We start from the raw sequence: 26,392 nt of genomic DNA, 5'->3' as shown, positions 1-26,392 counted from the left end.
AGAAAAGGAACTTTGCTATTTTGTTTTATTCGGTTACATTTTTTTTTGTTTTTTTGATATGATGAGTACTATGTCACTTTATATTGCAGTTCCTGCCTACTATTGGCATATTCTCCTATTTTGCAGGATTGACACATGCATAGGATGACTAATTCTTGACATTAAGTAGATGTAATTATGTTCATCTGGGCAAAATTTCTAAAGTTTTCTTAGTGCCAGTAAGACAATATTAGTATTGACAAGAATATTCTTGTATAATGGTTACTCTACTAGACCTCGATTGAATGGGCATAAAATTTGTAATGCTTTGAACCTTGAAACTGAGTTGATCCAATTATCTGCAGCGGGTAAGTTTGTCAAAATTCCATATTGTCAAAAAGTATAGTGAAAGTTTTGGTGATATCCTTTGAAAGATGAGCAGAGCTAGGAAGGACAAGAAGTTTGAGAGAAGAACAAGGTGGAAAATTTTCTTGCTTCTGTGGTATTAATTGGTAGCAAATATGGATAGGATGGGTTGTAGTGCCACATATTGTGATAGTTCCTAAGTAAGTTTTGGCAGGTCTTGTCTCATACAATACCATACCATTGCCTTGCTAGCTAAAACCAATATGAAAGATATGTATAACATGTCAAAAGGATAAACAATTCGCATGAAAGTAAACTAGCAAGAATTTTTTTCACTTGACCTTGTGCTCTCATTCTTGGAGTTGCCAATATCGATTATTCTTACAAAGAAAAATGTTTTTGTTCATCTTACTCTTGCCCCCTACCTTCTTGTCATTTCCTTCCTATACTGCCAATATTTCAAATAGCATTATCTTTATTATGAATATTTTTTCTCAAACATTTGATGGTTCCATATCTTCATGAGTTTATCATCTTCTGGGTCCATTTTTTAGGGGGATTGTCAGTGTGGAGCCATCAGAAGAAGACCAGGAATGAGATCTTCCTCACCAGGGATTCACCGGGAAAACTAGGTTTGATTTGAAGAGGCAAAGAAACATTTTCATGGGTGGAATTTCATATCAAGAAAAATTTACTACCATAATAAACTGTGACGCATCCATCCTAGGGAATTTTGTGAATAAGTTGGAGTGCTTTGTAGGATTTTAAAACTTTTTTTTTTTAATAGGAGGCAGATGATGTGAAGGTTTCTATTTTATGAATCTCGGTGATTCTTTAGTAATGAAAAGATGGCAGTGATGCAATTCTATTTAGATTACAAATAAGGTGTATGCTGACATTTTTCTGGGTGTTTTTTTTGGTAGATTGATATGATATTTTTATGTTCTTTATAAGATATTTGCTACTTATGGTAATGCCATCTAATTTAAATCTCACATGACTATGCCTTTTCCTTAAATAAATATTTTTATATTCCTGCCATATCTCTTAGTAGTAAATTACCTTATACTGGAGTAAGAATGCAATATTAAGCAAATTGAGAGAATTTATTAATATCTTATTTTTTTATGTTTTATATTCCCAATGTGTTGGATGTAGACATCATATCCAAACTACTTAATTGACTGTCAGTATGCAATGTGGTAAAAATTCAAATCTTTTAGATATGGTATTATATTTCTTTTTAGCTGTCTTATAGCCTTTTTTTATCCTAACCTTGTACGCAGGCAAAGAAAAATTATTTGGAAGTTGCGGAACCAGATACAATGGTGCACCAGATGGTTTGGTTTATTCAAACCTTTTAAAAGATGAGGTGGTATCTGAACAACTTACAAGGTGAGATTAATTATTTTATCCATCTAATTATGTTACAGGTCCATGATTAGAATTTTTGATCCTATAATTGCGAGAGCATGGGAAACTGTAGTTCTGCAATATGAAAGGCTATATTGCTTTTCATTTGCAGGCAACAACATTCATGAAATGGTATTCAACTTGGGTGATTTTTTTTTTTTCAAAATTTAAACTTGGAATTTGATTGTCGTTCAAGGTTGTCAAACCAATTACATGGCCACAATAAATTAGGCAGAACATACAGGAAGTTAGGTGGGCACATGGCATTAAAATTGTTGAACAATTTATTAAAAATAGTAAGCTGACAGGAGAGAAAGGAAGGAAGAACTGTGAGAGGAGAAAAGGGGATAGGATTTGTTAGATGTGAGTTAAGATTAGGGATTTATCTTAGGCATACATGTATCTCGATATTTAATAAAACAGAGTTAGAAGGTTCTGCTCTGATAAGTCACGATGCTTTTATATGAGATTTACTTTTTCTTTTTCTTTTTATCTTTTTTTTAGGGAATTAAGATGAGCTCTATTTTAGCTGGTATTTGTTCTGGTTTGTTAAACCCATTCTTGGGCTCGGAACTGATGGATTGGATCAAGTTGGTTAATGAGTTCGGATTATTCCTGCTACCTCTGTCACAACATTTAGTGATTATAGGACTTTCTAATCTTTAGGCTCTACCTTGCATGGCTTCTTTCTAAAGAACAAAACTAAACAGACTGGACTAGATACCTTTCATGCAGTGGACTAGTGTCTGAAGTGCTTGCCTTGTGCTTTTCTCCATTGGCCACTGTGCTTTTCTCCATTCAAGCATAAGTGTTTCTAAAATTCTTTCAGATTTGAAAGAACATCTTAGATTAATAAACCAACCATACCTGATTCATATCATTTTATTTTTATTTTGATCTATCTGGGCTATTAATAACTGGTAAACATAAATTGACTCTCTTACATGGTGTGACATCTGTTTAACCCCTTTTTTAGTAAATCATTTTTTAAAGAAGTTTTTATCTTTACTATGTGTCAGTTTGATCTCCTTTGGCCTTAAGTCTGTTTTATTTGAGTTTAATTAGCCCATAACTTTTTGTTTAAGCTCCATAGATCTCTTGAAGCCTTCTAGAAGCTCATTGGACACTTTTAGCATTTACGTTTGATCTTTTCTTGATCTTTGTGTTCCTGTTAGGATATTGTTTTGAGTGTTGTTAGCCGATAAATCCCTCTTGAGGCTTTTTAGCAATTTTTTTTTTCCCCAAGACCTAGGGTACCTCATTGTGTGTTTGCATCTATCGGTTCCTAAATGTTATTTTGATTCCTTGCTGTATTTCTTCCAAAACTGATATGCAGTATCTTGTAAAGTTTTGCATCAATGGATTCTCTATAGGTACAGCTACACAAGTGAGGACCTATTTTTTCCTCAGTAATCCATGTTGACAATGTGGCAGAGATTAAGAATAGAAAATAGACAAAGCTTTTGAATAACATTTTAGCAGGACTAGAAATTGAGGTCAGTATATTCTTAGGAATAATGTATTGTTAAAACACAATTATTTAAAATTACTTTCAAATAATCCACCAAACCCCATGATCCAAGTGTAGTTGCAAACTTGTTCAACATTTCCAATTTGACAAATTAATTAAGGATGTTATGAACTTTTTTTACTTGAATTTGAGGGTTATATTACTGGGCTCACATAGTTCAAGTTATGGCACTTCTGCCTTTATCTACTTATAAATTCATTGTCTCCCTTTCCTGCTCTCTGATGGGTTTAAAATATGACTTTGTTAAAGTATATTTTAAATAACATACCATCACAATCTTGATTTGAATCAATCTTGCTAGTTCTTTCACTTTCTTATTGACTGATGATACCTTTGTATTCCATAAAACGTAACATTGTTTTTTTTTTTTTTTTTTAATTTTTATATTAGGAACATTCAGTTCTTTGGAATGGAATCACAGCAAAAAGTGACTGAATCATATGTTGTAGTCATCGGTCTTGGAGGAGTGGGTAGTCATGCTGCTTCTATGCTTTTGAGATCTGGAGTTGGCAGGCTCCTCCTTGTGGACTTTGATCAGGTACTTTCTTTTTCATAGAGTAAATATTGTTTCCAACAAATATTTTTGATTTGGCCATGCCTATTATTGCTTATGCTTATGCTTTTCCAATGGCATTTTTGAAGCAGTGCTTTGAACACAAGCACTTCATATATGTGGATGTTTGATTATGAAATGCTTTAGAAGCTTAGTTGTACATATGAGCATGCTATTTTGTCTCAGTCTGAATCAGTCGGTACACCCCGTACCGTACTGGTGGAGTATCAATCCGGATGCCGGATTTTCGGAAAACGGCCTGAATCGGACCGAACTGGTCGGGTCGGTATGGTATCAGCCCGAACCACCCGATACCGCACGGTTTGGTCCGGTTTGGTACGGTTTGAAGCTGGTTCAGTCTGATTTTCTTTTTCTTTTTTTTTTTGTGCTGTTGGATGGGATTTTTTTTGATTTTTTATATCCGATACGGTATGGTACCGTATCATATCAGTCGGCAACCGGTACGGTTTCGGTACCGAGTCCACGAACCTAGCACATGAGAGTTAAAAGGTGTATGAAGATTGATCAAGTTCAATTGGATTTGAAATAGACCTATTTGAGGTCAAGTTTTATATAAAGGATTGAATTCAAACCATTAATTAACTGGCAAGAATCAGGTTGGGTCCAGCTTGGATCTGCGCCACCTTTGAATTATATGGGTCTAAACCAGACCTAGAAGCAATTTCAAGTGATATCTAGTCTAAATCTGTGTGGTTTTGTTCCATATATGAGCGTAACTTTGTTTAGTTTTGTCATTAGGGTTTAGAAGTACATCCGAAGTGATACGTTTGCAGGGTCCAATCATACCTCTAGAGGAAATAAGATCCAAATGATGTTGACTTTAAGTTTGGTAATTGAATTGCCTCATCTAGTAATGTAAACAAGTGAGCCTGTAGGCCAATTTTGGGTGATTTTATATGCTTCTGGATGGGTTGCAGGCTGGCGTTGTTAAATGTTTTTGGCCTTGCTCAGGCCAGATCCTACCCATAAGCATACCTAGAAGTATCATGCTTAATAGCCAGTAGTAGCAGATTTACATTAGCATAAGACAGAAGCTAGATTTCTTATTTTTCCTAGAAGCCACTTTACGACAACTACTTAATTGAAAGCTCTTGTAGAGGGGGTTGCTTCTGGTTTCTACAAGACAATCCTATGAAAACACTTACATTAAGTTCTTAAATGAAAAGCAAATCTTGCATATTTGGCATTTGATATCACATGATTTAAAATTTCCTTTTGTGCATGGACTTACGATATTTGGAAGACAAGGAGCAAGCATACAAGAATAGAATCCAGGAACAGAATTTTCTAGCTTCTCCTAAAACCATTCTTTAAATTATGCTTATTTGGAAAACACTTCTAAAATGATCTTGCTAAACACATTTTTTTAAGAAAGCACTTTTTTTAAAGTCACCAAAAGATTCTCTTTAAGAAACCTTAAACATGCTACTAGTCCAATCATGGAATGCTAAACTACCTTGAACCGGATGGTTCGGGACGTGCCGAACCTATCGGCGGCCTATTGTTATGGTTTGGGCATTCGATTTGGGATGCTGGCAAAGACGGAGTGAGTGAGAAGAAAAGAGAGGAAGAGAGATAGAGGAGAGGAGAAGACAGGTGGTGGCCTGCAGAGGCCGTCAGAGGGCCGTTGAGGCATTTGGGGCTCTACGGTCCTCCATGAGAGGAGATTATAGAGAGAGAGGGGGAGGGAGAGAAATTGAGGGAGGGCAAGGTGATGGGGAGGTTGTCAAAGTGCCGCTGCGGCCGCTAGACGGCCAAAATCGACCCCATGGATGTCGTGGATTCGAAACAAGGGTGATTCACACTTGTTTATCGTTTTATTTTTTTGTTGACGTGATGCACAGTGAAGCCAACGATGGGTTTGTTGACCATCTGGTGGCCCTCCGATGGCCTCCCCACCACTTTCCCCTCCATTTCTCTCCCTCTCCTCTTTTTCTCTAATCTCCTCTCATGGAGGACTGCGGAGCCTTGGAGGCTTTGGCGGCCCTCTGAGGGCCTTCGCAGCCTTCCAATGGCCATTGTCGATGTCTCCACCGGCTTCTCTTTTCTTTTTTTCCTCTCCCTCCCTCACCTCCCCTCTCTCTCTTTCTTTTCATCTCTAGTTCTCCCTTGTTTCTATGTCCATTCGGGCTGGTATGGTCCGGTATGGGGCATATTGACTCGTGCCATTGGCCGGCCGGCATGGGATCTAGTTCGGAGTCAGCAAACCTTGAGTCCAATATTTTCATTCCTTTCTACCAGGAGAAGCACTTCTCTGCATCAAAGGCTGTAAAGGTACTTATTTTAAGCAATGCCAACCATGCCCTTCGTGTTTTTTTGATGAATTCATTTTAAATAGATCTCAAAAGCAAATGTTGTAGAATTGGTCTAAAGCAATGAACCTACAGTAAGATTCGAAATACCGAGGATCATGGTACTCCGTACCGGCCCGAACTAGCCGGTACACCCCATACCGTACTGTACCAGCAGGGAACCGGCACGGTTTAGACTGATTTTTCAGTACATGGTCCGAATCGGACTGTACTGGTCGAGTCGGTTCGATACGGTACCGGCCCAAACGGCACGAAACCAGATGGTTCAGTTCGGTTCGGTGCAGTACGGTTCGGTTCGGTACGGTTCAGCATGGTTTTCTTTTCTTTTTTTTTTTAGTGGTGGTGGATAGAAATTTTTTTAATTTTTTTAATGTTGGTACGGTATGATATGGTACGGTACCGTATCGAGCAGGAATCAGTATGGGTCTCGGTATTGGTTTTTGAAACCTTGTCGAGGATCTAACATACTGTTTGAGCCTTGGGTAGCTAGCACGCATCTTACCGACGATTGTACTGACAGAGGGTTTCAATGGACATGCATATATATTTGCCTCAAGCACACTTAGTGTAGCATTTTTTGGCCATCAAACTCTGGTTGCAGATCTTTAATTTGTTTTTTTTGTCCAAATGCTATGTTTTTTCATGGAGTAAGATAAAGTATTGAGTTAAATGCTTAAGTCAAGATTTTATGTGTTGTAGAAATTAACATAATAAATATCTCATAGCATCAAATATCTTGCAACTTAAAAAGAACTTAGTTTCATAGAAAAACACTAAAAAGATATACATGTTAAAATTAGCAATTGAAATGAAAATGAACAAAGAATATTAATGACATCATCTAATGACGGTAACACCTGTAATCCAGAATCATTCAAATGATCATTACTACCATCGATGATCATGTACCGAGCACTAGCTTAATCATCCATATTTCAATCAGTTTTTTAATTTTTTAAATTTTTATAGCATGTACTAAAGTGCAAGCTTGTTGCATGAAGCTGTTTAAAGCATTCACCTTATTTCTTTTGGGGCATCAATTTGGCTTTTTTTTTTAATGATGATTTTACTGTATTATTTTAATATATATTCAAACTAATTAAAAATAGATAAGTATGTGAAATTATAGCAATTTTGGACTTCAGCTTTGGTGGAACTTGAGCATGCCCACATCATTTTGGTAGCATGTGCTTATCACTAGTGCAAAAATGGTTGTAGATTGGTTGATCTGGTATCGAAATCCTTTTAGCAGCTTCTTTCTGTTCCTTTCTGTTGTTTCTACTTTTAAATGGTGTGAAACAAGAGAGAATCACACTTTAAACCACTTCGTGGGCAGCATTTAGGCATATCACCCTATTGAGAGTGGTTCTAGGATTGGTTCGGGGCAAACCAACCTTGATCCCTCCCCAAATTGCTGGATCTGTTTTTGGTGGCTCAGGCATGGTTTGGACAATTTTCGCCTAAACCTAGTCTCGTTGTACCAAACCAAGCCTCCGCATCTTGAGGGGGCCTCAGTGTACATATTGAGAAGTGCACGCCAAACTGCTCGATATTTCGAACTTGATCTACAGTTGTATGGACCTGAAATTTGTTTCAGATCAAGAATTAGCTAGAAAATTTGATAAAAATTTTGGTCATTCTTTGATTTGTGTGGTCTAGGTTGAGTCCAAGACCAAAATGGGATGTCCCACTGCCCAATATTGATTTAATATTTTCAAAAAGAAGAGGACATAAGAAAGATGGACTCAGAATTTCATTTCTGTGAATTAATATTCAGTTACAAGTTACAGCAGCAATACGCTTTTAAAACACTGAAGCACCTCTAAGACTTTCTAATCCTGGACTCCTACCTGACGTCTTTTTCCCCCTAGAAGAAAAGAAACAAAGAAAGCAAATACAAGAGTTACAACCAAATAGGGTAGGCATAATAGCGATTGGTCAATAATGAATTTATCTCGATTCATCAGCTCTATAGAACAGTAGCCCAACCTTTTTTATCATGCTTAAGTTGTGGATCCTGCATATTATGGCCAACCTAATTATGGCTTCATATAGTGGTTATCTAGGCTTAATAGCTCTCCCTTATTGTTGACTTGGTCCTATAACGCAAAACCTGGACCAATATAATCTCCATGGACCATATAAAAACATGTAGTCTAAGCCCTTGGGCCTTGATAACGTACACACAAGATTGACAAAAAAAGACTTCCTAGAACTTTTTAAAAAGTAGATCAAAATGCTAAGCTAGCTGAATAACAGTACTTGGACAAAACTACAGTAAAAAAACTTGAATATTTATCCTGTTGCAACAGGATATTCACGTTCTCCCTAAAATGCTTGATCTTCTAGCTTAGCTGAAAAGGAAGATTGGAAATAAAGAATGCAAATGAATTTTAATGAAGTGAGGTTTGTACTCTTGGATGTGCATGGTCCTTTTGACAACTTTTGGCACTTAATTTTTATGACATGCATTTTGCAACTATCTCCTTGTTTATCATTTATTATGGAGTTATAAGAATTTCGTATACTCATGAGAATTTGGTCTATTCATGGGAAATTGGGATTGTACGAATTGCCACTTCACCTTTGAGGCAGCTAAAAGATTCCATCCAACATCAGGAATATCTCTGGCATGAACTTGAATTATCAAGCTTAAGACTTGCACAAGACAAATCTAATTCTTGGCCTCCACTCTAGGTTTCATGATGTACGCCCATTTGCCTAATAAAGCAACCAGTTTTCCACCTAAAGAAAACAACAGCATAAATCTTTAATAGATTGCTGTATCAAAGTTCTTAGAGATTTAATTTGGGGATATAGAGCAAATGCTAGAAGAAGGACTTGGACCTTTGATCTTGTGGTTGACGGCCACTCAGAGAAATGGGAAACACAGAAAAAGGGATGAAAAAAGTGGTGTGAGGAAACACAGATGGTCAGACACACCTCATGGACAGATATATCAGTGTGGTTGGCATTATATAGTACAATAATTGATACAACATTCTCTTTCAATTGGAAGAGCTGATATTATGAATAACACTTTCAGCTTGTCTGATTGCGTTAAATACACTGGTTTATGCTTAAAATGTTGCCTGCTAATCATTAGTACTATCATGGATTTTACATTAATATCTGAAATTATACATTGATTTGGATAAGTAAGGATGAATATATCTGGCTTCTAGTTTGCTAGTCGAAAATGTAAGAACATTTGGATACTTGCTCCATGAAGCAATGATTTGATTTTGGAACCGGTACCACAATTTTTAGAAGGTTTGAGTTTTTATAATCAAATCCATAATAACATGCTTTTTTTGGCAAAGTGGGTGATGCCATGGTGGTCACATGCCTCCTCTCACTGGAGGAGGTTCGTGGTTCAAGAGTTATGGCTAGTTCTGAGGATGTGGGTGCCAACTGGTTTGTTGGTAAAGTCACTGGGGTGTGGGTACCAGTGACCTTGGTTGGAGTACCACCTACACTATTTTAAATTTCTTACCTCAATAAATCATCTAAGGACTGTAAATTTCTTCCCTTTTCTCAAAAACAAAAAAATTCAAATTATGACGTGGACTCTTAAATACTTCTTTGAGCAGATGCCAAAGTATACTTTCGAATTCACACCAACATTTCTCGATTCATGTTTTGAAGCTACTAAATTACTAATGATCAAATCAACTTGCTGAAATTTAGTAACAGTCTCTCAGTAAACAATCAGAGGAAGAGCAAACTCTGTGTCCCTTTTCAGTATGCCTTGTGCCTTTTAGCCATCCTATATGGGACATCAAGGACAGTTATTAGCAACTTAGTGGGCTCTTCCTGTCTGGCAGCCCTGACAGTCTCCCACATGATGTTTTATTCTAGTGTATATTTGAAGTGAACCCATTTCATCATTAATGAGAGTGAGACTGTGTAGAAAATGTACTCAAATTATACCTAAAAAAATTATAGTCGATGGAAAAAAAAAGAAAAAAGGTACATATGATGAATAAATTTTTAGTAGTCCTATGTAAACAATTTTCAGGACTTTTTCTAAAACATCATTGTGTCACTAAACTCTCATCCCCTCTTTTTTTCATGTGCGAGTGTGTTTCTGTCTGCCTGTATGCTTGTGGCACATTATGCATGCGTACATAAGCAATAATTATTGGAAGAAGTTGATTATTTCTATCCAAGTAAATGCAACAATTTCAAAGGTTAACTACTTTGAGTGTAACTAAGTAATGCTTATATGAAAGGTGTCACTCTCATCACTAAATCGACATGCTGTGGCCATGAGAGATGATGTTGGGATCCCAAAAGCTTTATGCCTGCAAAAGCATTTTTCAGCAATATTTCCAGAGTGCCGTATAGAAGCAAGAGTGCAGTTGTATGATGCATCATCAGAGGAGGAAATTCTTTCTGGCCAGCCTGATTTTGTTCTTGATTGCATAGATAACATTGACACCAAGGTAACCTTTTGCACCAAGATTTGGCAAATATGTAGTGAAATTTACGTTCTCTGTTTTTTTCAAGTAGCTACTTCATATATGATATATGACATCATCATTCTGATCTTCTACGGTCATTCATTGCAACACCTATATTTGTATCCTGCTTATGGTATATTCAAGTTTATGATGTTTCACTTTTAGTTAAATTAGGATTCTTGTTCAACATCACTATGCATGTGCACATAATATGTGATCCAAAATATCACGTTCTGCAAGATGCTACTAAACCTTTTACAGATTGACTAAGTTGGAGTTCTAGCAATACCATATTGTGCGCTATGCTCATACATTATACATGAATATAGATCTTTTGTAAATGATGCTCGAGTCCAATTGTTGGTGGAGTGCCCCAGTGCATGAGGGTCCTGCTACTGTTAGGATTTTGGGAGGGTCAGATGTATGCGGTCTCACCCTGTGTTTAGAGAGATTGTTTTTGTGTTTTGAACCTGTGACACGTTGGGCACAATGGATCATGCAACCATTGCACCAAGGCCCGCCCTCCTTGTTGAGCTATAAAGCAGGTTTCTATTCAGTCTTTCATGGAATAGAGACCAAGTAACAAATTTTGACCCACGACACTATCAAATTTCTTAAACATGAGATGATTACATGCTATTGTGATCATGATGCAGGGCATTAGGGATTTGGTTCTTTTCTGAGGCCTCTTGTTTTATTGTTCTGCACCTTTTATTTTAAAGGTCTAGCCAATCTAGTCTTTGAGGATTAGTAAATATGGTTCAGATTTATTTTCAAGTTCAACGTGTAATTTGCCTTTTTGGAGGCATATCTTAATATACGCATGCTCATATTGATTATTGAAGTATTCATTTCAAGCCAACTCTGAGTCTGAACTTGTGTCTCAGCTTTTATCTATCTTGGTTCCATAAGAATGAAAAGTTGAAATCTGCTGATATAATTAGGTATAATATTTTGGTCATTAATGTGACCCAGGGATGCATGTTTAATGTTACATTCCATAATTTTGGGAAATGTATAGAAGCAGAACCTTAGATAGTGTGAAAGTCAATCCAACATTGAAAATAAACATTGAGAAGGAAGAAAAAGGAACTAACCATAATAGGAAGTCCAGATACTAAATCAAGGTTCAAGGGAAACATGATGAGACACTAAGCTGTTCATTGACGAATATCAAAAACTCAAAACAATAATTGCGGATGCTAGTAAAACAAGAGTTAGAAAAAAATATGCAAGGGTTAGGAATTGCAAGAATAAATAAAAGATAGAGAAAAGAAAGAATATGCAGGAGATGAAATATAAAGATCCTAACCAATAATACCACTACCGTCTAGCCCATACACCATGAGGGAAGTGTGAAGGAGATTAGCTGGAGAGGTAAGGGAATGGACACCAAGTTTTTTCTTTTGAATTTATGATGAAGAGCTATCAGGGGAAGAGAGAAAAGGGCCTACCACCATATGTCTATTCAAATTATGAGTTTCTAGTTTGGTATGGAGGTTATATAGGATAAGGTGGAAAAAGATGAGTTTTCAGTTAGATGAACTCATATAGTTTTATGCTCTATTTGAGCTGATTTGACTATCTATAATCACCCTTGCTAATTAAAACTGAGTGTTTGTCCACCATCATAAAAAAAAAGTGTTTGTCCTGCCATTGATTTTACTTGAAGAAAAAGGAGGTGGGATGCTGGATAAATCATCAACTGGTCTGATAAGCATGGTCATAAATATGTTTATTGGTCAATGGTGATTATATAATTATTTCTTAAATGTAGTTTGTTTCTTTTTTATCATTTTGAGTGGTATATTTATTTTGTGTCAAATGCAAAGAGTGGAACTTTTAGTGAGATTAGATTTATTATCTTGGATTTTTTACTAGACAATGTGCTGCATTTATAGTGATTCTTTTTGCTTAAATGCTCCTAGATTCTTACATCTTGCACTCGTTAATCTTGAAGTGCGATTGTGCGAGTGCGAGTGTGCGATTTTGTTAAAAGTTGTGCGGTCAGTCGGGCTATCTGTCGAACAGGCATTGTGCGGTTCTTGTGGGGTTTGCGATGTCCAACAAGGGGAAGGGGCCGAGTGAGGGCAGCTGGTCTTCGTTGGACCCATGTGGGGGAGAGAGGTCTTAGGCTTGGGTGGCTCAAGGATTGCCGAGGCAGGCCCAATGGACGGAGCATAAGATCACGCTAGAGGAGGTTGAGCAGTTGCAAAAAATACTTTACAAAAGTGCTCGAGTTTTCGAAGGAGGTGGTGGAGAAGTCCTGGAAATAGTGGAAAGACTGCTCAATGCTTGTCTGGAGTCTTGGCCGGAGAGTGCCAATGGACTAGGTTGCAAAGGAGTTCAAGGATCGGGAGAAGCTTCAGTATGACCCGGAGTCCTTTTCCCTGGCAGAGGACCATCACTTGGTGATGTTTCGATCGAAGGAGGATTGTGATGTCATCATCAATGGCGGCCCTTGGTTTGTCACTGGTCAACTACTGGCGGTTGAATCGTGGGTGGCCGACTTCATCACGGGTGTCAAGATGGTCTGAAGAATGGTGTTTTGGGTTCACCTCCTTGGGTTGCTGATGGAGTACTGGAGGCCGAAGAGGCTGATGGGTATAGCAATGGATTCCGAGAGAATAGTGGTAATGGATGAATTTATGAATTGTTGCCAGAAAACCGGCTTTGCCAGACTTTGGGTCGAGATAGACTCATCGGAACCCTTGAATCTGGAGGTTTCAATCCAGGATCATCAGGGTATATTTTGGCAGTCATTCGCGTATGAAAATGGCTGACTGTCTGTTAGCAATGTGGTCGGTTGGGACATGGCGAGGAGTGTCGATTCCCGTTGGAAAGTGCAGCAAGGGGGGCGACAACTGTAGTTGGAAAAATATTCTCTCCCATGATGGTGGAAGGCAATGTAGGGAGGGTGAGGTGTTGGCGAGCATCGTTCAGCCTTGCCTCGGGCCTTGGGTGGCGATATCGAGGATCCGGCAACCTCGTCCGGCTAGGATTCTGGCAATAGCAAGGAAAGAAGTTGAATCTAACTCGAACTCCTTCGGTCCAAGTTCTTCCCCATCTCGTCCGTGTTCACCTCGGCTGAGGGAAAGCTCACTTGGCTCGTCGCCGGATTCCGATGGGTGGCAAAAACCCTCCAAATTCCCCGCTAACGATCATTGGAGAACCAACGGGGCACCCTTGGGGTGGATCTGGTTGAATCGATCAAGCCCAAGTCTGGGTTCAAGGCTTTGGCCAAGTTTGGGCTGGGGTTAGGAGGCCATGGAGGTGGGTCGAGAGAAATACTCGAGCCAAGAGACCTTTATATATCTGAAGTGGGCGGGTCCTTGCTGAATGGGCTAGGAGTCTAGCTCGGTCAGCCCAACCACTGGATGCAAGCCCGAACTGAGTTGGGCTTGGTGTTGCAGGCCAAAATTATGGGCCGAAAGGGAGCAACCTCTGGAGCATGGAGAAGACCGCTTCCTCTGTGTCCTCATCGGAGAAGGACCCTTGCTAACTGGAGGTTGTGCTGCCCCTCTTAACCCTTCGTCTGCCTCGGGGAATGTCGGGACCAGGTCGCTGGTGGTCGGAGAATGGCATGTTTGCTATCCACTATCGAGCTTGGGTGGCATGGGCGTCAGGGGGTGACGAACGGAAGGATCTAACAGATCCTGACCTAGGGAGGAGTTTCGAAGGTCAGTGTTGCCTGGGGTTGCCGGTGATTCATCTTCGGCCAACTTGGATGGCTTGGTGGAGCCTTGATTAGTGGCGATGGGCACCTGGAGGTTGGGAGCCGATTGGGTCATGAGGAGGCTGTGGGCCGGATCAAAACAGCCCTACAAGCTGTTGGGGGCCAATTGAACATGGGGGAGGGGAATGAGAAGATTCCAGAAAATTGTGTGCCCTCGATGGAATGTTCCTGGGACCCACCCACTTTCGCTCATCATTGACCAATTAAGCTTCTCTTCTAGAACGTTAAGGGGGTGAGCAAACAGTCATTCCGCTCGACTTTCAGAAAGATTATGCAACAACATAACCTGGAGCTATGTACCTTATGGAGATGAGGCTGTCTGGCCCATGGTTGGCTCCACTTGCCACCAGTTTCTAGTGGACTGAGGGTTTTATGCGGTGGAGTCCTAGCGTTTGTCGGGGGGAATCATTGTTGTTTGGAGAACGGGAGTGGCTTCTGTGGATGTGTTCCATCGTTGTACTTAGCAAGTTGCTGTTATCATTTCTGAAATGAATGGCCTACTTGGTTTTTGTCGGATGTGTATGCTAGCACCGATTATAGAGAGATAAGAGTTTTGTGGTAGGTGTCTTATTTGATTGATCAGGGTATCCCTTCAGTTGTGGCTGGTAATTTTAATTGTATTGATGAGAAGAGAAGGTGGACCCTTTGTCGATGACATGGAGTCTCTAGAGTTCAGGGACTTTTTTCACTTATGCGGTTTAGCAGACCTTGCTTTCGTTGGGCCGATATTTATCTGATGTAATAATTGCCAGAGTGGAGTCCACATGTGGGAGAGGATTGACGGGATTTTTACGATAGCTAGTTGGATTCAGCAACATCCTGCCCACTTTGTTTGACATTTATCGAGGATCGCTTCCAACCATTGTTCGATCTTGCTTACCACCGACATTGCTCTCTTATATCGAAGCCTATTCTGATTCGAGAAGTTCCGGCTTTCCTACCCTTGGTCGTGGGACACTATGAGGGAGGGTTGGACACTACTGGTTTGGGGTGATGCTAGGTATCGGATGACCTAGAGATTGGAGTTGACAAGGAGGCAGCTGTGGAGATGGAACATGTTTGAGGTGGGGGATATCTTCAGGAGGCTCGAGGTAGTGGAGGTAGCCATCTCGGAGTTCTAGGAGCGGGAGGATTGGGAGGGTGGTCTCATGGAGGCTGACCTGGCTGTCCTCTGGGGCAAACTCTCTGAGCACTACTCTCTTCTAAGATAGCAGGAGACTGTGGAGCCAAAAATTTAGGATTCAGTGGATCAGGAAGGGGGATCGAAATATGAGATTCTTTTGCCAGACCACTATTATTTGCAGGCACAGGATCCAGATCAGGGCGATCGAGGACACCGACGATCAGTGGCTGACATCCGGGAGGAGATTAGGTAAGAGCTGGTGTGTTTTTTCAGATCTTGATAGACGATGCCTTTAGGTGGGGCTGGGACCTTCATGCCACCCCCCTAGTGGTGTAGTCTTGGAGCAGAAAAATAGAGACCTCCTCGACATGGTGACTAAGGATGATGTGTGGCAAGTGGTCTGGCGGAGGATAAGGCCCCGAACTAGATGATTTTCCCCCTCTTCTTTAAGCATTATTGGTAGATTATTCGTCAGGAGATTGTTGCCATGGTACAAGAGTTTTTGGCTATTAGATAGATGCCTGGAGCCTGAACGTAGTCTTTTGTGGTCCTCCTGAAGCAGCATGATGTCTCAAAGTTGGGACACTTCAAATCCATCAGCTTGTGCATGATCATGTACAAGGTATGCGCTAAGCTGATGGTGCACAACAAGATTTTCGAAATCAGTACCAGTGGCTATATCGATCGATCGACGGTACGATTCCATATCGGACTGATGCGAACCGACGAAGGCAAATGGAAGCGAACCGACCGAAGAAAAAGAGAGAGAGAGATAGGGAGAGAGGAAGGAAGAAAGGAGGGGAAGGAGTCGGAGGGGCCATTAGATGGCATAGTCCACACATGCGGCGCTGTGGGCGTGAAACAGGGCATCGCCTTTGTTTCACAATCTTTTTTTAAAAAAGTCGAAAAAACGTGAAGTCGACAATTGGTTTGCCAGCTTCACTTAAGTGAAGCGGGCAATCCGATTATCGGCTTCACTGTTGCCTTTTTTAAAAAAAATTTAAAGTGAAGCCGGCAAAACGATTGCCGGCTTCACTATTCATTTTCATTTTTAAAAAAGGACGATGAACAGGGGCTGTCACGAGATTGTCGGCTTCATTGTTGTCTTTTTTTTAAAAAAAATTCAAAGTGAAGCCGGCAAACCGATTGCCGGCTTCACTATTCACCTTCGTTTTTAGAAAATGGAAATGGCGATGAACAGGGGCTGTTGCCCCCATTCTACAATCGCGGCTCTGCGCATCCATTTTCGCCATCCAATGGCCATGGTAGCTACCTGGCAAACACTGACGGCCCTTCCGTCGGCCTTCGGTACGTTGCTCCCCCCTTTGAGCTCTCTCTCTCTCTTTTTCGCTCTTAAAAAAGTCCTATCGAGAGATAACCAGGCGTGGAAGCACTCCAGTGGTCGCAGTGGGCCACTGTCGGCCTCCAGTCGTTGGGATATCTCTCTCTCCTCTCTCTCTTTTTCTCTCTCCCTCCGTCGGTATACCGATTGAACTGGCCGAACTGTGCTGGTTTCCTTTTGGTCCGGTATGGTATGGGGTGTATCGGTCGGTTTGGCACGGTACAGAAAATCCTGGTGCATAGGATGAAATCCATTCTTTAGCAGTTGATATGCTCGGAGTGGGGGGCTTTGTCGGTGGCTGCAATATATTTGATAATGTCCTCATCGTCCAGGGGTTCATGTATGATCTTCGTTGGACGTTCGATCGTTGGAGTCTTATGGCGATCAAGCTTGACATGGAGCGAGTCTATGATCGGATAAGCTAGCAATTCCTTAAGAGTCTTGGCGGCAAGGTTCGCCATCTCAGTATCGACGGCCGTTTCAGCCGGTTGAAGGTATGGTTCGGTATGGTTCCGTATCATACCGATCCGGCAGCGAATCGATGAAGGCATCAGATCCGAATCGAGAGAAGAAAAAGAGAAAGAGAGAAATAGAGAGGGATGAAAAAAGGAAAGGAAGGAGGGGGTGGGGCCGTCGGATGGCCTCCGGTTGGCCGTCGTGGCCGTTGGACGGTGCAGTCAATGCGCGCGGTGTCGCGGGCATGAAACAGGGGTGACATCCCTATTTCACGAATTTTTTAAAAACTGAAACTTAAGTGAAGCCGGCAAATGGTGTCGGTTTTTTTGATTTTAATTTTTTTAAAAAATCTTTTAAATAGTGAAGCCGACAAATGGTTTGTCGGCTTCGCTGTTGATCTTCGTTTTCAAAAAAGGAGGTCACATGAACAGGGGCGAGAGCCTTTGTTCCGCGACCGTGACGTCGCCTGCGCCGCTTCCGCCACCCCCTCTCCCGGCCTCGGTGAAGTCCGCATCCGTGATCGCGATGCCACCCGCTCTCATCTTCAGTGATCTCCCCCTTCTCTCTCTTTCTCGCTCGTTTCAAAGTCCTATCGGGCAAACTGATGAGCCACGGATGCTTTTACGGCCCTCCGGTGGCCGTAGTGGGTCGCTGCCGACCTCCAACGGCTCCTGCCTCCCTCTCCTCTCTCTTTCTTTCTCACTTTCCCTCTCTTTCGCTCCCTCCTCTGCTGGTATACCGTTTGAACTGGCTGAACCATATCGGTTTCCCATTGGTCCGGTTCGGTATGGGTGTATCGGTCGGTTCGGCACGGTACAGTATTTCATACTTAGCGGACTTCGACTTCCACCTTTGGCGGATTAGGTGGATCATGGCGTGCATTCAGAGTCAGGGTTCGCCGTACCGGGCCGAACCGTTGGTACGGGGCGTATCGAGCCGGACCGGTGCTCAAACGGTCCGGTTCGGACTTTTTTTTCTAGAAACAGCCCGAACCGGTACCGAACCGAGCGGTTCGGTCCGGTTTGCTTCCATACCGTCCAAAATCGGACGGTATGGTCCGGTTCGGTCCGGTTCGGTATGAACTGAACCGTACCGACACCCCATGTGCCAAAAGTGACGAGGGGGGAGGGGGGTCGGAGATCACATGCATAAAAAGCCTTACCTGCTTTGGAGTTCTCTGAGATGTCTCAGAGAACTCCCGAGGGTTCGGAGGTCTCAACGACCTCCGAAAAATTAGAAAAAAAAATTCGTCAAATTGCAGGAGTGGTTCGAGGAGAGGCTGATCTTTGGCCGGAGGTAAGATAATGTATTATTTTCTTAGTAAATATTTTTTTTTTAATTTTTGTTGTTAAAAATTGAATAAGAATGAGAAAGAATGAAAATAAGAGAAAATCATGCCAAAATCTTGTGATTTTGAGATGATTTAATTATATGTGATAGATCTTTAGAAGATCTACACGATGACATCAAAATTGTTAATTTTCGTTAATTATATATTTTTAAATATTTTTAAATATTTATTTATTTAAAAATTAAAAAAAATTTAAATTTTACGAAAAAAATCAGAGTTTGGGAATCATGTTTAGAATGATTCAAACTACTTAAATCTAATTTCTAATTTTTTTTCAAATATTTGAAATTTAAAAAATATTTTTTTAATTATTTAAATTTAAAAATTTAATTATAAAATAAAAAATATATAAAAATAGTGTTATATTTTAGTTAATTTAAAAATATTATTTGAAGCATATAACATATTTATTTTAAATTTATAAGTTTTAAAATAATTATTAAAATTATTTTAAAATTATATATAATTATTTTAATTATCGTTAAACTATCATTGTTTGTTATACTTGCATATATTTATAAGAAAAAAATTTAGAGCATGACGTTCGTTCACTTTAATTAATCAGCTATTTTATAGTATATATTTATTTATATAAAAATTATTAAAAAAATAAAAAAATAAAAAATCAGTGTTAGTTTTGAAATTGAGAATAATGTTTAGAATGATTCAAAACAATTGAAATATTTGAATCTAACTTGAGATTTTTTTGAAATTTTTTTTGTAAATATTTAAATAGTAAAAAATATTATCAAATAAAAAATATATGTAATTAGTGTTATATTACAGGTAATTCGAAATAATTAGTATTTTGTTATATCTGCAGAAATGAGTAAGAAGAAAGATCAAGAGCGTGACATCGGTTGGGATTATGGCGAGATGCTCTCGGCTCGGCATCATTGGAGATGCAAATGGTGCAACACAGAGTTCAAGGGAGGAGGAGTGACTAGGTTGAAGCAGCATCTAGCTGGTGGTTATCCTGATGTGTCGATGTGTCGGAAATGTCGCAAGAGGTCCGACAATTGATGAAAAAGTACTTTGCTGATTCGAAAGCAGCGAAGGAAAGGGCAAAGCAGAAAAAGATCGAAGTAGACTATCGAGCTGCAAAGCCACCTTCTTATCACTCTAGAGAGTCAGAGGAGGCTTCTGCTCCAGATGATGAAGAGGCACAGATTGAGACTGCCATTCATGCGAGCTTGGCGGATCAGTACCAGCAGCAAGAGATGGCCCGGTACAGAGACCGATTCGGACCATCATGTTACGAATCAGGATCTGGATCAGCGATTGGTAGGGGAGAATTCGAGTTCAAGAGGACTACCTCAGTCAGAGAGCCTGGTGGTAGAGGGAGCAGATGCAGCATGTCTTCTTTGTTGGAAGCTTTTGGCAGTAGGAGGTTCTCCAGAGATATTCCAGCAGGAGCTAGCATTCAGGATTTGGATCCACATGCTTTGTCCAGCAAGGATTCAAAGCAGTAGAGAATTGACAGTATGCTGAAAAAAGATAAGAAGAAGAATATGTGGCGAGCTATTGGATCATGATTTCATTTCAGCCATATTCCAGCAAATGCAGCAGTCAATCCTTACTACCGATCTGCTATTTCAACCATAGAGGCTGCCGGCCAGGGTGTAGATCCTCCAAGACCTAAGGACATCTATGGTCAGCTTCTTGACAGCAATAAGGAGGATCTGCAGAGATGGATTACTTCTTACAAAAATAAATGACCTACATACGGTTTGACAGTGATGTGTGATGGTTGGACAGGTCCTACTAGGCGGAGCATCATTAATTTTTTGACATACTGTGATGGAAAAATATTTTTTTACAAATCAATCGATGCTTCAGATAAGATGCACGATGCCATATATATCCTTGGTCTGATGGAGGAGGTGATTGATTCAGTGGGTGAGCAGCATGTCGTGCAGGTCATCACAGATAACGGACTACAATATAAGGCTGTCGGAGAGTTGCTGATGGAGCAGCGACCGCAGATATACTGGACCCCATGTGCTGCACATTGCATTGATCTTATATTGATGGATATCAGAAAGATTCGCAGGGTACAGTAGATAGTGGAGATTGCCCAGACCATTACTAGATTCATCTACAACCACACATGGGTTCTTTCATTGATGCGGACGTATACTGGGGGAGAGATCTTACGATCGGGTATCACACGGTTTGCTACCAACTACATAGCACTTGATAGTTTTCTTCAGAAGAAAACAGCCCTACGTCAGATATTTGTCAGTGCCGAGTGGCAGGAGAGCAGATATGCGAGGGCCGGTACTGATGGAAGTCATGTGGAGAACTTGGTGACGAGTCAGTCATTTTGACAGCGGGCTGAGAAGATAGTGAAGGCTATCAAGCCTTTATATGAGGTGCTTGCGTCGTGGACAGCGAAAGATATCCCCAGATGGGTTTCTATATTACATGATGGAGAGGACAAAAAAACAGATCAGTGAGAATGATCTCAAGCATGCTCAAGAATTCATTAACATTATTGAGCGCCGTTGGGACTATCAGATGGGCAGAGATTTGCATCTAGCTGGTAAGTTTGGATTCAAGAATGTTTTAAAATATTTTTTCGAAGCATGAAAATAAAATTGTGCTTAATCAGTCTTGAAATTTATCTGCATCTTATTACTTGAATTTGAGATTTCAGTATACTATTCTGGGGATAGATATGGATAGCGAGCTTCTTGCTGCTCTTCGCAATGTCATATATAAGATGGTGTCCGATCCAGAAATCGCGTCGTTGTCTGCAAGAGGTATGCTAGTTTAAAACAGATGTAATTATTTAACTGAATTCGATCTGATATATTTATAAATAATAAATATATTTTATTTCAGACGAAACAGTTTAGAGAGGGATCAGACAGTTTTGGAGTCCCATCAGCTGTCGTAAGCAAAAAGCAGATGAATCTAGATAAATTACATATCAATAATGAGCAATGTAGATTGATATGTAATTTTGCTTAATAATATCATCAAATTTGATATATAATTTTACTTTTGTAGCTGAATGGTGGATTCATTTTGGAACGTTAGCAGAAAATTTGAGACATATGGCTGTCCGTATTCTTTCTCAGACGGTCTCTGCTAGTGGCTGAGCGTAATTGATCCACTTTCGCCCTTATCTACGGCAAACAGAGAAATCGTCTGACACAAAAATGCCTCGACGATCTTGTATATGTTCACTACAATCTGAGGTTGAGGCTAAAATGTATTCAGGAGGAAGTTCAGTTGAAGTACACTGATCCGACGCTGGATGATTATGCCGACGAGGATGACGATCCGATCATCGGATGGCTTGCAGGTCAGCAGTAGGAGCCAGAGCTTGATGAGCCAGGATCCCCTCCACGACCAGCCAGTGTGGTGGCAAGGGAGATCAGGGTGGATCCAGGGCAATGGGCAGAAAAAAATATTCCACATAGGGTTTCAGCTGATCAGCCACAGTCTGAGGGGACACAAGGGATTCATTCATCACATGACTCGCTATCCGATACATCTTTCCATAGATTCGAGCGAGAGATGTAGAGACGTTCCTCCCGGCAGCCAGCAAGAAGGCATCCATCCTCTCAATCACAGGAAACTCAGTCACAGAGGGGCACAAGGGGGGAAAGGAAAAGACAGTTGCACGTGCACCACTCTCGAGAGTACAAGAGCGATTTGGTTCAGATACGGACACTAGGAAGAGTGATGATGATACTGGTAGTAGTAGCTATGGATCTGATGATCAGGGAGGAACTGGAGGACAGGAGACCACCGTTTATGAGACATAGCCACAGGGTGATATTCGATTCACCGGTGAGTCTCAGTTTACGTATGTCACACAGGATAGGGATTATGGTGGACGAGTCGGTAGAGATCGTGGGGAGTCGATTTCATATAGACGATGGGCTCCTAGAGGTCGTCCAGCACATGATGCAGCTGCAGACGATCTTGCACGTGGAGTAGGGTCCATGGATGTATCTGGATCATCCTCGCATTATGGATCCTATTATCCACAGCCACCTTATGATCCATATGCATATGGTGCATCCGAGACATCATCTTCTAGTGGTTACTATCCTATGCAGCCTGGAGCAGCTCCAAGATCAGATTTTGCTACTGGCATATTTGGATGGGCTCCTCCATAACCGTATCATCATCTCGAGGATACTTCTCAGAGTCAGAATTTTAGCGAGAGATCTGAGATGTCTTACAATCCAGAGAGGATGCCTTATGGGATAATGAATATTCGAGAGAACGGTGCAGCTTAGCTAGAGGGTTGGACTGATGTCCCTTCAGACTATGTTGATGATCCAGATATCTACGAGCGTCACAGACACTCGACAAGAAATTAAATGCAGAGTACATCTTAAGGTTCGTATATCAGTTATTTGGCTTTGTACTTAAATATTTAGATACATTTTAATGCGTATTTTATATATTTTTTTTTAGTTTTAAAATGACATAGTTGAAATATAATGTAAATAAATATATATTTGAAATTTTGGATCAAGAATCTTTGTACCGCAACCTAACTCCAAATTGAATCCAAATATGTCAATAATATGCAATATAATGCCATATTGAGGTTGTATTTATCAATTATTAACTTTAAAAATCAAAAAAAAAAATCGAAAAAAATTGTGTACCGGTACCGGACCGGTATGCCGAGGCATACCGTGTGTCGGTACGGTATGGTACCGGTATCATACCATATCGGTCCGGCACCGGCACGCCGACCGGTACCAGTACAGCGAACATTGTTCAGAGTCCTTTGCGATCTTGATAAATAGGACATCGTCGGACTTCTTTCTTTCCACGATCGGATTGTGGCAAGGTGCCCCCCATCTCGCTATCTCTTTATCATCTGTGCTGATGCTCTCTTGCGAGCTCTTTGTGTAGTGTCCCTAGGTTCGGTACTTGATCCATATGTGCCAGTCCTAGGGATCTTGCCGATCTCGCATTTATTCTTCATAGACGTGCTTGTTGGTGGGCCGGGCATCTATCCGGAATGCCACCGGATTCAAGAGGATTGTGGAAGAGTACTATCTTGCTTTAGGACAGAAAGTGAATCTCTTCAAGTCTGTGGTGTACTTCAGTCTAAGGACGCAACTCTGCTGCGGCACTCCATTAAGGACGGACTTGGGATTGTGGAGCATAGTGGCCCTTACAGTACCTGGGGTCCCCATATCCAGGCATAGACTGAGGGCAGAGTGTATGGGTGTGGGGTAGGCGATCTGTGAGTGCTTGGAGAGATGGCATGCCGGGACCCTCTCCATGATGAGCAGAGTCATCCTGGTGAGGTCAGTTATCAACTCTATGCTAGTCTATCTCCTTTCGAACTCGATTTTGCTCAAAACCTTAGTGCTAAAGCCAGCGCAACATTTTCGATGCTTTTTGTGGGGATCACACCTGGGAGGTCGGGGTGTACACCTTCTGGCCTAAGATGTGGTGTGTCAACCCCTAGGGGTGGTGGCCTTGGCATCCAGTCCCTAGTTACGAGACGGGAGATCCTGATTGCTTGGCATGGCAGGCATGCAGTTAGATTTCTGCTTGACCTGGAGAGCTTGTGAAGCATGTTGATGAGGGTTAGGTATGGCCCATGGCATCGGAGCAGCTTCTTATAAAGAGAGATTTGTTTGAGAGCCCTGGAGGTGATCGCCATACAAAATGGATTGTGGGGGATGGTCGGTCCGTGAAGCTTTTTTTGGACTTGTGGATTGCGAATTTGCCATTGTGCCGGTGGTCAACTTTTATTAGCTCGGAGCTAGCAGACGCTTGTAGAGTTTGTGTTCTCATTCGTCTAGATGGTACAAGTTTGGGATGAGATGACAGTGATGCATATCTTTGGGGAGAAGATGGGAGAGCGTGTTCGATCCATGGCGATTCCCACCCACAACTACCAAGACGTCAGAGTTTGGAGTTCCTCCACCTTGAGAGCTGTGATGGCCAACCTATATCGCTTCTATCGGCGGGATCCCACCAGGTGTCTGGATGCTAGATGGATATGGAGAATAGTTGTGCACCTGAGAGTTTGTTACTGTGGAAGGTGGCCTGGGGTCGACTTCCAACTAGGGCGTTGCTAAGGGACAGAGACATTAATCTCCCGACTGATTACCCATCTTGCAGCTTGAAGGGTGAGTTAGTGAAGCATGTCCTCTTCCAGTGCTTGAGGGCTAGACTGGTGTGGTATCTTGTGGGTCAGCATCATAAAATTGTCCTTACTAAGGCTCCAATTCAAGCCTTTTTGGAGCTTCTGAGGCAGAGTATGGGAAGTGGTGCAACTAGAGTGACTGCCATTCAGGTAGCCTATACTGCTTACCACATTTGGCTGGCAAGGAATAGCATGGTGTTTGAGTCCAGATGGTTCCTGTCGAGATTTATCTTGGAGAGAGCACTCATTGCGGTAATAGAGCTGACCGAGTGACCTTGAGGCCTTGTGAGACCTGGGACTCCCTTCTCTCTCCTACAGTGATTCGATGGGTTTTCATTTCCTATGAGCCCCCACCTCCAAAGTACCTCAAAGTCAACTTCAATGGCAGTGTCAGAGGGAGGAATGGTGGTGCTGATTTTATGATCCAAGAACTTGGGTCTGACCTGGTGGTGGCCGGAGGGAGCTGGCTATTTGAGCCCACAGTCGTGGGAGTGGAGCTTCGTGCCGCCTGAGCGGGGATTGGTTATGCTCGGTGATACCTACATGCTGACCATCTCATCATTGAAGGGGACTACCACGATAGTGACCTGGTTGCAAGGTTGTGGGTGGGGAGCCACTATTCATCCTCTTCTGCAGGACATTGCAACCTGTCTGATGGGGTATGCTAGTCTCGCTATTAGACATGTCTTCAGGGAGGCTAACATGGTGGCAGACTAGGTGGCTGCCTATGTTGCTGAGCATATTAGGGATGTTTTGTATACGAGTGTGGGGATGGCCTCAGGGCCGTTTTGGGATATTTTATTCTCCAACTCTTCTGGATATTTTCACACAAGATATGTATGAATATTCTGTTTTCAGCAAAAAAAAAAAGTGCATTTTAGGAATAATATAAGTAGGAAAAGCTGAAAAGGTGAGATGTTGGAGAAATTTCTTTTTCCTAGAATGTATGAAGAACATTGCAATGTGTAATTTGTGAAGATGGGGCAACCCAAATGCCCTTCAATGCATATGTTAATGGTGGAGATTGTGGATTAGGGGTAGCAATGGGTTGGTTTTGGTTGTGCTAAACAGCTTACGAAACTTGACTAGGGCTGATAATGGTCAGTGAAGTGAGGTTCATATCAGGTTGAGACATAGGTAGTCTATGAAAATTGTCAACCAGAACACTATCTGTTTGACAAACAGATCAGAAATCAAAACCTGACCTTGACTTGTTTATTGAACAGCTTGCTTGTTTGATAACCCTAGTAGGTGGTGAGGCATCAACTTTGGATGCCAGCGGGGAAATCATAAGGTTAGGCAATGATGGGATGATGAGCCGAAGAGATGACAGCCGAATTTTGGGGCCATGAGATAGAGATGATTGGTGATGGCGTCAGACAAAGGTTGCTGGTGACTTGAGGGTAAGAAAAGCAAGTCTGTCATTTTTGGATGTTGGGTAGCAGCCGTGGATGAGACTAGGGGAAGAAGGAAGTCAAAGAGAAGGGAGAGGAGATGGGATGAGAAGGAAACTACAAAAGGAGGACATTAGATCAAGAAAGGACACAGGAAATGATCTGGAAAGGAGAAGACAAGAGTGGACATTAGGAAAAATTGTTTTC

At 41.2% G+C, this 26,392-nt stretch overlaps 1 protein-coding gene across 8 annotated transcripts in view; it reads left to right on the top strand.

Annotated features, from left to right (window-relative positions):
- LOC105032655 (uncharacterized) overlaps positions 1–26,392 on the top strand; it is a 45,877-nt gene that overhangs the window by 1,467 nt on the left and 18,018 nt on the right. For 5 of the 8 annotated variants that reach the window (XR_003798767.2, XR_003798765.2, XR_003798768.2 and 2 more), the window contains exons 3-6: positions 900–977; positions 1,632–1,740; positions 3,680–3,827; positions 10,411–10,623. Coding sequence is in view for 5 of the 8 variants with exons in the window: in XM_029261084.2 (XP_029116917.1) it covers positions 900–977; positions 1,632–1,740; positions 3,680–3,827; positions 10,411–10,623 (548 nt within the window). In the remaining 3 variants the exon portion in view is untranslated. The remainder of the gene's footprint in view (positions 1–899; positions 978–1,631; positions 1,741–3,679; positions 3,828–10,410; positions 10,624–26,392) is intronic. The other 3 variants (XM_029261083.2, XM_029261087.2, XM_029261088.2) reach the window with 2 other exon arrangements.

This window comes from Elaeis guineensis, chromosome 3 (genome assembly GCF_000442705.2).
Source record: "Elaeis guineensis isolate ETL-2024a chromosome 3, EG11, whole genome shotgun sequence".
NCBI lineage: Eukaryota > Viridiplantae > Streptophyta > Magnoliopsida > Arecales > Arecaceae > Elaeis > Elaeis guineensis.
This window is presented reverse-complemented; position numbering and strand designations above follow the sequence as displayed.